This window comes from Misgurnus anguillicaudatus, chromosome 24, assembly GCF_027580225.2.
Source record: "Misgurnus anguillicaudatus chromosome 24, ASM2758022v2, whole genome shotgun sequence".
In the NCBI taxonomy this organism is placed as follows: domain Eukaryota; kingdom Metazoa; phylum Chordata; class Actinopteri; order Cypriniformes; family Cobitidae; genus Misgurnus; species Misgurnus anguillicaudatus.
The window spans coordinates 42287193-42305269 of NC_073360.2; the positions used below are offsets into that span (position 1 = coordinate 42287193).

At 37.8% G+C, this 18077-nt stretch overlaps 1 protein-coding gene and 1 long non-coding RNA gene across 5 annotated transcripts in view; one reads left to right on the forward strand and one right to left on the reverse strand.

Annotated features, from left to right (window-relative positions):
* The window catches only part of LOC129438708 (uncharacterized), a 197076-nt gene extending 180251 nt beyond the window's left edge, over positions 1 to 16825 (reverse strand). The window contains exons 1-3 of one of the 4 annotated variants that reach the window (XM_073862504.1): positions 16344 to 16819; positions 15747 to 16257; positions 12294 to 13686 (exon numbers count right to left, since the gene is read on the reverse strand). In XM_073862504.1, the coding sequence (XP_073718605.1) occupies positions 12575 to 13686; positions 15747 to 16257; positions 16344 to 16355 (1635 nt within the window). In that variant the 5' untranslated portion in view covers positions 16356 to 16819 and the 3' untranslated portion in view covers positions 12294 to 12574. Of the gene's footprint in view, positions 1 to 2576; positions 3159 to 9404; positions 9983 to 12293; positions 13687 to 15746; positions 16258 to 16343 lie in introns of those variants that run through there. The other 3 variants (XM_073862499.1, XM_073862502.1, XM_073862503.1) reach the window with 3 other exon arrangements.
* On the forward strand, positions 5961 to 6586 carry LOC141361403 (uncharacterized). Its single transcript, XR_012367458.1, has 3 exons — positions 5961 to 6057; positions 6311 to 6394; positions 6479 to 6586. It is a non-coding gene; the product is annotated as an uncharacterized lncRNA (long non-coding RNA).
* Positions 16826 to 18077: the final 1252 nt, after the last annotated feature.

Consider the following 18077-nt stretch of genomic DNA (forward strand, 5'->3'; position numbering starts at 1 on the left):
TGTAAATCTTGAGTCAGCTTGAGCTTTGCTCGTTCAGTGCAATAGACTTTAGAAAATATATGTTTATTAATAATAATAGAAAAAATTGGGGGAAAGAAAATCCAGCACGTGGTCGTGACTTTCGAAACTGCACGCGAGCTTTAGCGCGGCAGCGCTGACAGCCATTCTCCAATCGACTCGGCTTTTACACACAATATTAATCAGACTTGGGACCCGAAGTAATTTAACTTTGACTGACCCGGACCCGACTGACCATTTCAAATACAAACCCGCGGGTGCTCCGTGAAATCCTCTAATGGTAAAACTCTGCTCAAGTTCAGAAACATGAAGGATACAATGTGACACGAGCTTGTTCGCGTCGCATCCCAATTCATTGAGAAACAGTGAGCACGTGAACGCATACCGAACTCATCATGTCGCACACAAAATGTCATTATTAAAGAGTGTCATCATCACGGAAAAACAAAAAAAGTATATACTTGGGCACTTGTTAATATAACTGGGCAGCGTGCCCAAGTAAAGTCAATGCGTGGGGCTCACTGTAAAAGAGTGTGCAGGCGTCAGAGTGAATACGATGCAGCGCCATCTATGGGAATACTGAGATAAACTCATTTCAGGACAATAGTAACATGGCATTACAAAAAATATGTATGAATCGATTTTTGGGATTCTGTTAATCGATTCTGAATTGGCAAAGCTTGAATCGCGAGGCAAATGTGAATCGATTTTTTTGGCACAAAAATCGCCTTGGCTACGGCACTTCATTGGACCGAATGCGTCAAACAGAGCCGCCATCTTGAAACAGGGGAACCCCGCATCAGCGTCATTGTAGGCAATGGTGTAACAGAAATAAAATGACCATAAATCGTCGTGAACGTGATTTTCTTGGTTTTCTTTTGGTTGGTTTCAACAGTCAGACATGTATTTAGCATTTAGTGCAGGAAAAAATAAAAGTTTTGATTTTATGAAAATGTACTTTTTCTAACTGCAATGCATAGTGCTAGTAGCCCTAACATCCATAGTACACAGCACAAAAGTCCGGCATCGTCCATGAATTCGAAGTACAGGCGGAGATAGCAGCTTTACCTAGATACTTCCTATGACAAGACCCCTGTTCTAAGATGGCGGCGGTTTTGACGCATGCTCAGAGCCCCAAGGCGACATCTAGTGTATATATCTACGGCCCTGTCCCAAATGGCACACTCCGGACTTGTGGTCCTCCTCAGAGTCCACACTTTGATGACATAACGTAGTCCAGACTTTAGGAACCTTCTTGCGAGTCCACGTGGGTGCACCGGAGTCGTATTTTGGGACAGACTCGAGCATCACACCGGATATAGGTATGGAAGTTGCCCGTCAGTGTGAACTCCTCCCTTCCGTCGTCTGATTGGTCTGATTGCCCTTTCCCAAGGACTTCTGGGTTGGTAAAGTGCGCGAAGCCTGCTGCAGTGCGGGGTTCGCTGAAGACCGCATCAAGGGGGGAAAGGAGGCGCTGATGAGCACACTTCAAAGCGTAAAAATGACAGATGGGACACCCTACGGACTCGTAGACTAAGCGAGAACGAGCAATTTAAGGCCACGAGACCGAAAGTCCACATGAAGTGCGCCATTTGGGCCAGGGCCTACGTGTCTTCACAACCAGATTATGGCGCATGCTGCTGACAGAGTTGCCAGCATACCGAGACAGAATACACTGGCAAGTAATATTTCCATTTATAGAGGCTGTTTAAGTATCAATTACAATGTTTGCATAACGGCTTAAATAAAAACATTGGCAACTACGTCAGCAGGTGACGTGTCGTAGTCTGCTCATGAACAACCAAGAAGAACAACAAATGATTAAATAAAATCATTTGTTTTGGTTTCTCCGCATAAAAAAGTGTTCTTGTCACTTCATAATTTTATTACTGAATGACTGACCTTTTTGGCTATGTCTTTCATTATTTTCTGGGGAAAAGAACTGTGAAATTTAAGAGTGTGCCACTGAATTTTACATCCAGTCGCACATGGGCGACCAGTAAATTTGACTTTTTTTGTGATGTGACACTGAATTTGAAAACAGCACTTTATAGTTTTTGCATGTATCATTGAAGTATTTATTAGTTATACAGTGGAAATTAGTAAAAATTTGAATATTTGGTAAGCATGTTGATTTATGGTGTGTGCCCCTAAATTTTCTGGTTGCGCCCCTAAAATTTTCAGTTGGGGCCACTGTGCTCCTAGTGAAAAAAGTTAGTCTGGAGCCCTGTATTTAAAGACTGTTGCATGAGAGTTGTTACACGTAAGTATGGTGGCACAAAATAAAACTTTTGTTTGGACATACAAGATGCGCTGTACAAAGATTTAAAGTGCACGCACCGAAAGAAGATATAACTGTGTTAATTCCTCTAAGTTGAGGTAAAAACATAGTAAAATATTGAAAAACAGTGGTGTTTTCCTTTAAAAAACAATGTAGTTTAAGAATAGTCTAATCCCTGTCCAGGAAACCGCCCCTTAATTAGCGAGTTTGTGACTGAAAACCCAAAACAGGTCCTCACATGACAGTTAAAAATACAACAATAATTAAGGAGACATACCTGATGGAATAAAATCAACATCAGTGCGATCTTCCTCTTCTGTGGGTTCAGTTTTGATTTCTGTGGGTTCAGTTTTGATTTCTGTGGGTTCAGTTTTGATTTCTGTGGGTTCAGTTTTAATCTTCATCATGAGGTTCGTGCAGTCGATGAGTTTAACTGAACACATCTTCAGTTTGGTCTGCTGCTGTTCTCCAGCGTTACAGACAGAATCCAGAGACTATGTGGAGGTTTGATCCATGAAATGATTTGATGTTGTCTGATTCAGGTAAATGATATTTGGTAATTGGTAAATCTCCCCTTGACCTCAGCTTTGTCTCCAGTAACGCCACCTCTTTCTTCAGCTGAGAGATTTCTCTGATGATCATCAATAAATCCAGCATGGACAGATCAGTTCATACTGATTTACAGAACAGCACATCGTCAGCGTCTCAACACTAAAATACACAGAGACAAGACTCTGTTTACACTCAATGAAACACGCGAGAGAGAAAAACACTGAGGATACACAAACACATCACACTTGCGCTCTATCTTTCTTTCTTTCTTTAGTGAGTTTATTTGCGGATTAAAGAGCTGCAGCGCCTCCTGCTGTACTGGAGACAGAAGACGCTCACTGCTTTACAATGGATTTAGCAAAACAAGTATGCGTCTCAATTATTGGCCAGAAATCATCACAAACTATTGTATAAAGTAATGACTAAATGAAAATAATTGGTGGGAAATTAAATGCTAAAGAATAAAGACAGAACATCAAGCTTTTAGTTTTAAAGTTATAAAGATAGGACATCGTAGGACAAAGAGATTATGATCAGATTAAAAACAATCACAAACTTTTCACAACGTTGTATTTTCATTGTAATTAGGTAATGTTGCAGTACAACATTTTAAATACCTTTTAAAAACCACATCCTAAATAAAAGCAAAAAGGACTTTTATAAACGTTGGAAAATAATCAGCACGTATTCTTAAAAAACAAAACCAGCCCAAAATGCAACATTTGTGATATGTTTTGTTTAGCTGTTAAACCTTCAAATTAGACTTTTAAAAAACATCATGACCATACAAGGTTTATGACGTGTTACTGAATGTATGTCGGGCCACCAAGTAAAATGCCCTGCATGCTCGATTACCAATCCAGCCCTTCCTACCATTATAAAACAAAACACTAATAAAGCTGAGATACATTTAAAGCAATGTATACACTGATTGTATTTTGGTATGTTCATGACGTTCTTTAAACATCTTATTACAACATTATCAAAACGTGTTGGAAACCTTTTTAGCGAAGACCAGAAGACTTCGGATTTCCTCAAGCTGTAGTCAGAGTATGGAGTCCAGGCGCTGCAGTCACAAAGTCTGACTTACGGCCCTACATTGCATTCATACACATTTTAGCAGGCAGCCCCCTAAATGGAAAACAAAGCAATCAACTTTAAAAGCATTAAACATCAAAATATTGAAAGGAAGTAACCCTGCCACTCCCAAGCCTTCAGTTTCACCAACCCTTAATCCCATCAACATTACCATCTCACCCGGACCATTTCATTATTATAGAAATGTGTTCACACCTTTGGCTTATCATTCCCCTTTGACTCAGACCCTTGGCCCAAACATAAACAAATGGTCATCACCCAATTGCATTATCATTTACAAACCAGTTATAAAAACCATCACAGATGTGCTGCTTTATTGTTTTGTATCTGTTTTACAGAAAAAAAGACCAACGTGATACTTTCAGTTTGGTTTTTATATTGTATATGAAAGATGATACACCAAAAGATGGAAGGGCAGGAGATGAAAGGAAATCAGACGGGAGGAGACGTCTTAAAATATAACTGCTTGTGCACTGATATAACCTTCATATGTAAATAAAGTATTATGCCGCTATTATGACGAAGGTTACTTGTCAGTTTACTACATAAAAATAATTGCTTAAGGATCACATTCTAATGAAACATACAGAAATGTTAAGATACAACAAAATGGTAAATATAATCATTACTAAATTAACCACTGCAACAGTTTTTTAAAGACTCTTTTTATTCAAAATTCAGTAAATTCAGTAGGCTACAATGCCAACTGAGACAGAAAATGTTTGCTGTTGATTGTGTTGTTTACATTACATGCACGTATGCGCATTGTTCTATGGTGAGTAATGATGTTTGTTAAGGTGCTATTTGGTTGCGGCAAAGAGTATAGAAGCACAAGAGAGGAAACTCAATAGAACGTTCCATTGCATCACCCGCGCCCAGCAGCAGCCCCACGAATCCGCCATTATGGAATGAAAGCGACTCGGGAGTCAACTAGAAGTATGGCAAAATCAGCTAGTTTGTACATTAAAAGATCAAATTCAAACTGATTGATGATAACACAGAATAACATACAATCAGACCAGTGATCATTAATCCCTTTTTACAGCTTATTTTCAGATATTTAGACAAGTCTTCCACTTTTATACAGTATAGGCTAATTTTACATACAAACATAGCGACATAAACTCATCCACAAATAATATTTTGGCTCCATATACATACACATATATACACACATATACATCTGAATTGCTCGAAATGGATTAAGTAAAAAAAAAACACAGCCAACTGTCAAAAAGTGGCAATTATAGGATAACACACAGAAAAAAAAGACAGAACAATGCATCATGTTCTATAAGATTATAATGTTTGTATTGGGCAGGGGATTAATATGTACAAAATATATTTCATACCTAGTGGAGTTGGTAACTTATAATAGTAGTAAATGTTTAAAGTAGCATAACATAGAATTACATAATAAAGCAAGAAAAAAACTACCTCAAATTTGTATCTATTTAATGATTGGATTCCACAGCTGATAACAACAACAAATCAACACATACATACAAGACAATACAGTATTTACTGTAGGTGTAGCAAGTGAACAAAATTTTAATTCAAGAAACTTACTATTGAGCTTCTGATTTGGCTGTGAGATTCGCTGAGAATGAATTGGCTGTCAGAATTTTCATTCCAAAATGGCGGCCGCGCTACTGAAGCGCCACTTAGTGACTGATGCCAAAAACGAATGAGAGTTTCCCCTCTTGTGCTTCTATACTCTTTGGTTGCGGCAAGTTATTTCAATTATTGTGTGGACATTTCGCTAGGAAACAAACTGTGATTGGTTGTTTGTATTAATGTCACTGGTGCTTAACAAAGTTTGACTGTTGATTAACTCTTCTCACAAATGTTACAGTAATAAGGTTTCTCTCCGGTGTGAACTCTCTGATGGGATTTTAAGGAACCTGACAAAGCAAATGTCTTGTCACACTGAGAGCATTTGAAAGGTTTATCATGAATTCTCTTGTGCTTAACTAAGTGATTCCGTTGACTAAAACTCTTCCCACAGACACTACAGTAATAAGGTTTCTCTCCAGTATGAACTCTCTGATGAACTATTAAGTTACTTGAAAAAGTAAACGTCTTGTTACACTGAGAGCATTTGAAAGGTTTCTCTCCAGTATGAACTCTTTGATGAACTCTTAATTGAGATGAATCAGAGAAGCTCTTTCCACATGGAGAGCAGACGTAAAGTTTCTCTCTAGTGTGAACTCTCTGATGGGATTTGATGCAACCTAAAGAAGCGAACGTTTTGTCACACTGAGAGCATTTGAAAGTTTTTTTCACCTGTATGAAATCTCTTGTGATTTAGTAATGAAGCCCGTTGTCCAAAACTCTTACCACAGACGCTACAGTGATAAGGTTTCTCTCCAGTGTGAACTCTCTGATGATCTCTGAATTGAGATGAATTAGTGAAGTTCTTTCCACAGTGATCACAGACGTAAGGTTTCTCTCCAGTATGTACTCTCTGATGGACTTTGAAATCAGATGAACTAGAGAAGCTCTTTCCACAGTGATCACAGACGTAAGGTTTCTCTCCAGTATGAACTCTCTGATGGACTTTCAAGTGACTCGACTGAGAAAAAGTCTTGTCACACTGAGAGCATTTAAAAGGTTTTTCTCCAGTGTGAACTCTCTGATGAACATTAAGATTTTGTTTGGTTGTGAAGTATTTTCCACATTCAGTGCAGTTGAAAGGCTTTTCATCACTGTGTCCCCTCATGTGAACATTTAGATCAGAGGAAGAGACACAAATCCTCCCACACTGCTCACAGTGAAACTGCTTCTTCTTCTTCTTCTCTCTGTGGTCTTCTGAATGAAGTTTCTTCTCTTGTAAGGTAGTAAAGCTGATCTCAGATCTGGTGAAGAGTTTCTGTTCTGTGTGTTTTCTTTCATGTCTCTCTAAATGTCTCTGTGAGCTGAATGTCTTTCCACAGGTGATGCAGGAAAGAGTTTGTGCTGTCAGTCGCTCTTTTGATGTTGAGGACGTTATTTCTATATCCAAACATGAATCACTCTTCACATCTGAAAGAAACATTAAACAATTAAATTGTCTTTTTACTCTTATTCACACAAAGAAGGACAAAGAAGTCAGATTCTGTATCTTTTTCTAGATTCATACATATAGACATGTAATAGACATGTCACAGTGATGGGATATTTGAAGTAAGAGTTCAGAGCGCATGTCAAGAATAAATGGGGGTGCCAGATGAAGCCCTGATTTGTGGGTGTTGTGGCGTTTTAGTGTCAGATAGATGTCAAGAGTAGGAGTGGCACGGTACATGAAAAAACATCCGAACCATTCGGTTCGCTTGTCTCGGTTTGGAGCGTGTTGCACAATTCGACGCATGCACAATGTAGCCTCGTGCTCGTATGTTACCTGAAGCCTTGAATACTTTTGCCTGGCTCCACAGCGCGAGCCTTCATTTGGGGAGTTGTTTATACTCGACTCACAGACTGGGTGCCAGCGTGATGAGACGTCATGCTCGGCTAGATTCACCTGGAACTTGTGCTTCTTGTAGATAATTAAGCTATATATCATGCTGAAGTAAAATTCTGGAGTGTTAACGATTAAAAGATAAAACAACAACAAGAACCGTATAGAACCGAAAACCTTGACCCTAAAACCATGACACGACCCGAACCGTGGGCTTTGTGATCAGTGCCACCCATAGTCAAGAGTAGTAGAAGCAGAGTGTTGGAGAGTTTATTAGTAGTATATATTTATATTATTAGTTATAGTATATAATTAGAAATTAGTTATAGTACATATTTCAGTGCTGGGCGATAATTCGAAAAAAATATTTTTCCATTCTAATTTTCTATAAATTTACCCTGATAAAATGATAATGACAGTTCAATAAGTGATCGATAAAGACAAAGAAACATAAATTGTAATGCATGATCATTTGGGAGTAATCCACTATTTTGTAGGAGTCAAATGTAGCAATATTTTTTATTTGTACAGAGACTTTCACAATTCTTGGTTGCATTATTTGCTGACCCAAAATGATCATTTTATCATAAATCACTTACACCTGTGTCGTTCTAAACACCCATGTGCTCCGATTGTCTTCACAACACAATTGCTGCGTCCGAAACCGCATACTACATACTATATGGTACGCGAAAAGCAGTAGGCGAGGCGAGTAGTATGTCCGAATACATAGTATTCGAAAAACAGTATGCGAAAAGTACCCGAATGACCTACTACTTCCGGTTAGATTTTGCAGTGTGCATACGATGGACGCTTCACTATCCCATGATGCCCCGGACGAGGAGTTATCCAACGAAGAAGAAAAGGCACGCGGCTGTTTTCGCGCTTAAATGACACGACGTGATGACGACGTATGTCACGTGATGTAACAACATGGCGGATGTAGTACGTCCAAATCTCATTCATACTACCAGGATTCATACTATACAGTACCTACTGTTTTAACGCCAAGTAAGTAGGTACTTCATCTAATTCAGTACCTACTATACAGTATGCGGTTTCGGACGCAGCCAATGTTACATATTTTTGATAAAACCATCAAACCATGTGGCTTCTGTCTGTCCCATTGACTTTAGTCAGTCTCACAATTCTTTTCCCCAGAAAACAAAGAAAGACATTACCAAAAAGGTCCAACATTCGTTCATTAAATATATTATGAAGTAATGAGAACACTTCTGTACGCAAAGTAAACAAAACATTTTATTCGACAATTTTTTCTCCTCCTTGGTTGTTCAGTGTGGGTTCACAACCAGATGGCGCATGCTGCTGACATCACCTGCTGACAGAGTTGCCAGCGTACAGACACAGAATACACTGGTAAGTAATATTTCCATTTATATGGGTTGTTTAAGTATCATTTACAATGTTTGCATAACGACTTAAAATAAAAATATTGGCAACTACGTCAGCAGGTGATGTGTCGTAGTCTGCTCATAAACAACCAAGGAGAAGAACAAATTATTAAATTAAATCATTTGTTTTGGTTTCTCTGCATACAAAAGTGCTCTTGTCACTTCATAATTTTATTATTGAATGACTGACCTTCCTGGCTGTCCCTCATTATTCTCTGGGGGGAAGAACTGTGAAACTGACTGAAATCAATGGGACCACCAAACACTTCCATGTTTTCCCTAGAAAGACTGTTGCATGAGAGTAGTTACACAAGTAAGTATGGTGGCACAAAATAAAACTTTTGTTTGGACATTCAAGAAGCGCTGTACAAAGATTAAAAGTGCACGCACCGAAAGAAGATAGAACTGTGTTAATTCATCTAAGTTGAGGTAAAAACATAGTAAAATTTTGAAAAACAGTGGTGTTTTCCTTTAATAATTATGTAGTTTAGGACTAGTCTAATCCCTGTCCAGGAAACCGCCCCTTAATTAGCGAGTTTGTGACTGAAAACCCAAAACAGGTCCTCACATGACAGTTAAAATTACAACAATAATTAAGGAGACATACCTGATGGAATAAAATCATCATCTTCATCAGTGCGATCTTCCTCTTGTGTAGGTTCAGTTTTGATTTCTGTGGGTTCAGTTTTAATTTCTGTAGGTTCCGTTTTGATTTCTGTTGGTTCAGTTTTGGTTTCTGTGGGTTCAGTTTTGATTTCTGTGGGTTCAGTTATAATCTTCATCATGAGGTTCGTGCAGTCGATGAATTTAATCTTCAGTTTGGTCTGCAGGATCTGCTGCTGTTCTCCAGCGTTACAGACAGAATCCAGAGACTATGTGGAGGTTTGATCCATGAAATGATTTGATGTTGTCTGATTCAGGTAAATGATATTTGGTAATTGGTAAATCTCCTCTTGACCTCAGCTTTGTCTCCAGTAACGCCACCTCTTTCTTCAGCCGAGAGATTTCTCTGATGATCATCAATAAATCCAGCATGGACAGATCATCATCGTCTTAACACTTAAATACACAGAGACAAGACTCTGTTTACACTCAATGAAACATGCAAGAGAGAAAAACACTGAGGATACACAAACACATCACACGCGCGCTCTTTCTTTCTTTAGTGAGTTTATTTGCGGATTAAAGAGCTGCAGCGCCTCCTGCTGTACTGGAGAGAGAAGACGCTCACTGCTTTACAAGTGATTTAGCAAAACAAGTATGCGTCTCAATTATGTCCAGAAATCATCACAAACTATTGTATAAAGTAATGACTAAATGAAAATAATTGGTGGGAAATTAAATGCTAAAGAATAAAGACAGAACATCAAGCTTTTAGTTTTAAAGTTATAAAAATAGGACTTCGTAGGACAAAGAGATTATGATCAGATTAAAAACAATCAAACGTTTTACAACGTTGTATTTTCATTGTAATTAGGTAATGTTGCAGTACAACATTTTAAATACCTTTTAAAAACCACATCCTAAATAAAAACAAAAAGGACTTTTATAAACGTTGGAAAATAATCAGCACGTTTTCTTGGAAAACAAAACCAGCCCAAAATGCAACATTTGTGATATGTTTTGTGTAGCTGTTAAACCTTCAAATTAGACTTTTAAAAAACATCATGACCATACAAGGTTTATGACGTGTTACTGAATGTATGTCAGGCCACCAAGTAAAATGCCCTGCATGCCCGATTACCAATCCAGCCCTTCCTGCCATTATAAAACAAAACACTAATAAAGCTGAGATACATTTAAAGCAATGTATACACTGATTGTATTTTGGTATGTTCATGACGTTCTTTAAACATCTTATTACAACATTATCAAAACATGTTGGAAACCTTTTTAGCGAAGACCAGAAGACTTGGATATCGAGCTGTAGTCTTTATTGCAGAAAGCGATCTTCAAATCAGAGCATACAGTCCAGGCGCTACTGCAGTCATCAAGTCTGACTTACAGCCCTACATTGCATTCATACACATTTTAGCAGGCAGCCCCCTAAATGGAAAACAAAGCACTCAACTTTAAAAGCATTAAACATCAAAAAATATTGAAAAGAAGTAACCCTGCCACTCCCAAGCCTTCAGTTTCACCAACCCTTAATCCCATTAATATTAACATCTCACCCACTGTCTCACTCAGACCATTTCATTATTATAGAAATGTGTTCACACCTTAGGCTTACCATTCACCTTTGACTCAGACCCTTGGCCCAAACATAAACAAATGGTCATCACCCAATTGCATTATCATTTACAAACCAGTTATAAAAACCATCACAGATGTGCTGCTTTATTGTTTTGTGTCTGTTTTACAGAAAAAAAAGACCACCGTGATACTTTCAGTTTGGTTTTTATATTGTATATGAAAGATGACACAGCAAAAGATGGAAGAGCAGGAGATGAAAGGAAAACAGACGGGAGGAGATGTCTTAAAATACAACTGCTTGCGCACTGATATAACCTTCATATGTAAATAAAGTGTTATCCCACTATTATGACTAAGGCTACTTGTCAGTTTACTACATAAAAATAATTGCTTAAGGATCACATTCTAATGAAACGTACAGAAATGCTAAGATACAACAAAATGGTAAATATACCGGTAATCATTATTAAAGCTCACGTAACACACGCTGTTTCTGCATTTCTGATGTTAATCTGGAGTACCTATAGAGTAGTATGACATCCTTTATATCTCTGAAGAGTCTTTAGTTTAATCAGATTTATAAAAGAAAGATTAGCTTTACCGAATCTTTCCGATAACGTACGAAAAAATGAAGAAGGAGGAGTTATACCGCAGGCGGAGCGAGTACGAGTCATGCAACACTACACAACACTGTTTTAACTTATGATTCACTACATGTTCGTGTCATTTATATAATATACACGCGCCTATTTCCAACATAAGACAGAAGTCTTACTTAACGCGTGCAACTCGTCATGACCCGGTTCTGAAAATCCACCGCATCAAACACACACGCAAAACTCCGCTGCTAATCCGGATAATAAACTATATCCATTGTTTCCATAAGGCTGGATGTCTTCTCCTTACATCCAAAAACATACTTCTTGTTGTGCCATTGTTGACTTTTGAAATTAAACAAAGCTGAGTGGCGTGATAAGCTGTTAGCAAGCTCTAGCGTTTCCCGCTGACTAACGGCTGGGCGGGGTTTTCCGGGGGAAGTTTTCCGGCGGAAGCCCATATAAAGAAGTGATACGTATCGAAAACCCCTGAAACGTCAGTTAGAACTGTAATCGAAAAAAAACTAGCCGAAACTTGTACGAACCCTGGCGAAGTGCATTCGGCACAGAAATACTCTGTAACACGCCCAACTGCTGTTTTGACACTTTGCCTACGTTTAGCATGAGGAAACAACTCTATAACTGTGTTAATAAGTCAGAATGCTTGAAATACCATTAACCCCCCCCCCACCCTTACATTAACCACTGCAACAGTTTTTTAAAGACTCTTTTTATTTTAAAATTCAGTAAATTCAGTAGGCTACAATACCAACTGAGACAGAAAATGTTTGCTGTTGATTGTGTTGTTTACATTACATGCACGTATACGCATTGTTCTGAGTGGTGAGTAATGATGTTTGTTAAGGTGCTATTTGGTTGCGTCAAGTTATTTAAATTATTGTGTGGACATTTCGCTAGGAAACAAACTGTGATTGGTTGTTTGTATTAATGTCACTGGTGCTTATCAATGTTTGACTGTTGTTGATTAACTCTTCTCATAAATGTTACAGTAATAAGGTTTCTCTCCGGTGTGAACTCTCTGATGGGATTTTAAGGAACCTGACAAAGCAAATGTCTTGTCACACTGAGAGCATTTGAAAGGTTTATCATGAATTCTCTTGTGATTAACTAAGTGATTCCGTTGACTAAAACTCTTCCCACAGACACTACAGTGATAAGGTTTCTCTCCGGTATGAACTCTCTGATGAACTATTAAGTTACTTGAAAAAGTAAACGTCTTGATACACTGAGAGCATTTGAAAGGTTTCTCTCCAGTATGAACTCTTTGATGAACTCTTAATTGAGATGAATCAGAGAAGCTCTTTCCACATGGAGAGCAGACGTAAGGTTTCTCTCCAGTGTGAACTCTCTGATGGGATTTGATGCAACCTAAAGAAGCGAACGTCTTGTCACACTGAGAACATTTGTAAGGTTTTTCACCTGTATGAATTCTCTTGTGATTTAGTAATGTAGCCCGTTGTCCAAAACTCTTACCACAGAGACTACAGTGATAAGGTTTCTCTCCAGTGTGAACTCTCTGATGATCTCTTAATTGAGATGACTTAGTGAAGCTCTTTCCACATTGAGTGCAGACGTAAGGTTTCTCTCCAGTATGTACTCTCTGATGGACTTTCAAGTGACTCGACTGAGAAAAAGTCTTGTCACACTGAGAGCATTTAAAAGGTTTTTCTCCTGTATGAACTCTCTGATGAGTTTTAAGACTTTGTTTGGTTTTGAAGTAATTTCCACATTCAGTGCAGTTGAAAGGCTTTTCATCACTGTGTATCCTCATGTGAACATTTAGATCAGAAGAAGAGACACAAATCCTCCCACACTGCTCACAGTGAAACTGCTTCTTCTTCTTCTTCTTCTCTCTGTGGTCTTCTGAATGAAGTTTTTTCTCTTGTAAGGTAGTAAAGCTGATCTCAGATTTGGTGAAGAGTTTCTGTTCTGTGTGTTTTCTCTCATGTCTCTCTAAATGTCTCTGTGAGCTGAATGTCTTTCCACAGGTGATGCAGGAAAGAGTTTGTGCTGTCAGTCGCTCTTTTGACGTTGAGGACGTTATTTCTATATCCAAACATGAATCACTCTTCACATCTGAAAGAAACATGAAACAATTAAATTGTCTTTTTACTCTTATTCACACAAAGAAGGACAAAGAAGTCAGATTCTGTATATTTTCTAGATTCATACATATAGACATGTAATAGACGTGTCACAGTGATGGGATATTGGAAATAAGGGTTCAGAGCGCATATTAAGAATAAATGGGGGTGCCAGATGAAGCCCTGATTTGTGGGTGTTGTGGCGTTTTAGTGTCAGATAGATGTCAAGAGTAGGAGTGGCACGGTACATGAAAAAACATCCGAACCATACGGTTCGCTTGTCTCGGTTCGAAGCGTATGTGTGTTGCACAATTTGACGCATGCACAATGTAGCCTCGTGCTCGTATGTTACCTGAAGCCTTGAATACTTTTGCCTGGCTCCACAGCGCGATCCTCCGTTTGGGGAGTTGTTTATACTCGACTCACAGACTGGGTGCCAGCGTGATGAGACGTCATGCTCGGCTAGATTCACCTGGAACTTGTGCTTCTTGTAGATAATTAAGCTATATATCATGCTGAAGTAAAATTCTGGAGTGTTAACGATTAAAAGATAAAACAACAACAAGAACCGTATAGAACCGAAAACCTTGACCCTAAAACCATGACACGACCCGAACCGTGGGCTTTGTGATCAGTGCCACCCCTAGTCAAGAGTAGTAGAAGAAGAGTGTTGGAGAGTTTATTAGTAGTATATATTTATATTATTAGTTATAGTATATAATTAGAAATTAGTTATAGTACATATTTCAGTGCTGGGCGATAATTCGAAAAAAATATTTTTCCATTCTAATTTTCTATAAATTTACCCTGATAAAATGATAATGACAGTTCAATAAGTGATCGATAAAGACAAAGAAACATAAATTGTAATGCATGATCATTTGGGAGTAATCCACTATTTTGTAGGAGTCAAATGTAGCAATATTTTTTATTTGTACAGAGACTTTCACAATTCTTGGTTGCATTATTTGCTGACCCAAAATGATCATTTTATCATAAATCACTTACACCTGTGTTGTTCTAAACACCCATGTGCTCCGATTGTCTTCACAACACAATGTTACATATTTTTGATAAAAACCATCAAACCATGTGGCTTCTGTCTGTCCCATTGACTTTAGTCAGCTCCACAATTCTTCTCCCCAGAAAACAAAGAAAGACATTACCAAAAAGGTCCAACATTCGTTCATTAAATATATTATGAAGTAATGAGAACACTTCTGTACGCAGAACAAATTTTTCTTCTCCTTGGTTGTTCAGTGTGTGTTCACAACCAGATGGCGCATGCTGCTGACATCACCTCCTGACAGAGTTGCCAGCGTACAGACACAGAATACACTGGTAAGTAATATTTCCATTTATATGGGTTGTTTAAGTATCATTTACAATGTTTGCATAACGACTTAAAATAAAAATATTGGCAACTACGTCAGCAGGTGATGTGTCGTAGTCTGCTCATAAACAACCAAGGAGAAGAACAAATTATTAAATTAAATCATTTGTTTTGGTTTCTCTGCATACAAAAGTGTTTTTGTCACTTCGTAATTTTATTATTGAATGACTGATGGACCTTTTTGGCTATGTCTTTATTATTTTCTGGGGAAAAGAATTGTGAAACTGACTGAAGTCAATGGGACAGACAAACAGGGATGAATTTAGAAGCCACCAAACACTTCCATGTTTTCCCTATTAAAGAATCTTACATGAGAGTAGTTACATGAGTAAGTATGGTGGCACAAAATATAAATTTTGTTTGGATCCATAGGAATGAATGGGGCTAGGCTAAATGCTAACACATTCAAGAAGCGCTGTACAAAGATTAAAAGTGCATGCACCGAAAGAATATAGGACTGTATTACTTAATCTAAGTTGAGGTAAAAACATAGTAAAATATTGAAAAATGGTGGTGTTTTCATTTAAAAAAAAAATAGTTTAAGAATAGTCTAATCCCTGTCCAGGAAACCGCCCCTTGATTAGTGAGTTTGTGACTGAAAACCCAAAACAGGTCCTCACATGACAGTTAAAAATACAACAATAATTGAGGAGACATACCTGATGAAATAAAATCATCATCTTCCTCGGTGCGATCTTCCTCTTCTGTGGGTTCAGTTTTCATTTCTGTGTGTTCAGTTTTGATTTCTGTGGGTTCAGTTTTGATTTCTGTGGGTTCAGTTTTGATTTCTGTGGGTTCAGTTTTAATCTTCATCATGAGGTTCTTGAAGTCAATGAGTTTAACTGAACACATCTTCAGTTTGGTCTGCAGGATCTGCTGCTGTTCTCCAGCGTTACAGACAGAATCCAGAGACTCTGTGGAGGTTTGATCCTCCTGTAAGCTCTGTTTACTGTCACACACTGTAGTGTCCTGAGTGTCTGTGAGCTTTGACTCAGTATAACAGAGTAAAGTCAGACTGAGATCGGAGTTCTGTGTGTGTCTGGATTTCTCTTCAGAGAGTTTAGAGTCCAGCAGTGTCTGTGGTGTGCGGCTCTGATCTCTGCTCATCCACACTGAATCCAGACTCCCATCATCAGTCACATACACTGAAGATTCACAACAATCCACATCCTGACAACACAACACACACAGACAGTAAGATTAGAAATGATTTGATGTTGTCTGATTCAGGTAAATGATGTTTAAGATGCACAAACCTCTCGATTCATTGCTAAATCTCCTCTTGATATCAGCTTCGTCTCCAGTAACGCCACCTCTTTCTTCAGCTGAGAGATTTCTGTGACGAAATCATCAATATATCCAGCATGGACAGATCAGTTCCTACTGATTTCAATACAACCCACTCATCATCATCGTCTCAACACTTAAATACAGAGAGACAAGACTCTGTTTACACTCAATGAAACACACAAGAGAGAAAAACACTGAGGATACACAAACACATCACACGCGCGCTCTTTCTTTCTTTCTTTCTTTAGTGAGTTTATTTGCGGACTAAAGAGCTGCAGCGCCTCCTGCTGTACTGTAGAGAGAAGACGCTCACTGCTTTACAATGGATTTAACAAAATGCGTCTTAATTCTTGCCAGAAATCATCACAAACTATTGTATAAAGTAATGACTAAATGAAAAGAAGGTGTGGGAAAATAATTGCTGAAGAATAAAGCAAAACATCAAGCTTTTAAAGTCATAAAGATAGGACACTGTAGGACAAAGTGATTATGATCAGATTAACAATACAATCACAAACTTTTCAAAACATTGTAATAAGGTAATGTTGCAGCATAACATTTTAACAACTTAAAAAAAAAAAACATACCCTATATAAAAACAAAAAGGACATTTTAAAAACGTTGTAAAATACCTAATTGACACCTTTTTCTTTTTTTAAGTAGTAAAAAACGTAAATCACGTCTGCTCACTACAAAAACAAAACCAGACCAAAATGCAACATTTGTGAGACGTTTTGTTCAGTTGTTAAACTAACCACCTTAGAATAAGACGTTTTAATTACGTCATGACCAAAATACAACCAGGTGTTTATGTTACTTTGGTTTAAATGTATGTCGGCCCACCAAGAAAATGCCCCGTATTAATGACACTATTAATAAAGTTTTGTTTTATAATGGTTGGCAGGGCTGGATTGGTAATCAGGCATACCGGTCATTTTCTTGGTGGGCCGACATACATTTAAACCAAAGTAACATAAACACCTGGTTGTATTTTGGTATGTTCATGATGTTCTTTAAACGTCTTATTCCAACATTATGATTACGTTATTTTAACACCTAAACAAAAGGTCTCACAAATGTTGCATATTAGTCTGGTTTGTTTTCGTAGTGAACAGATGTGATATTTACGTTTTTTGACTGCTTAAAGAAAATATACCAATAAGTTAATTTTACAACGTTTTTAAATTTAGGGTTTTATGCTTGTATTCTTAATCTGAGCATAATTGTCTTTTTCTTTATGACATTAAAAACTTTTCTCTTTATTTTCTTTCTTTTTATTTAGTCATTACTTTATACAATAACTTGTAACAATTTCCAGCCATGCAAGTACAGAGCCCCCAGAGGACATAGTAGTGGACAATATTTGGGATGAGAGGACATTTTATTTTAACAGCTTTTGAGTTCTCTAGCAAAACTTTGCGTTCTCTTGTGTTGGAAACCTTTAATGTTTTTCTTTAAAACAGTGGCCACACAGTCATGTTTTAACTTTTTCCCTGCAATTGATGAGATATGAAGTCAATTAAGAGAAAACACTTCCCTGATGAGATTTTATGGTAATCTACAATTCTGCTATTATCAACTAGGCGGCGTTCTTACCCAATTTATAAAAACTGAAGCATCAACTAATTGACCCTTAGTAAAGCCCCGCTCTGCTTAGTACTGTTGCTATGCCTGTCAAGCTTTCGTGCCTGGCAAGTCTA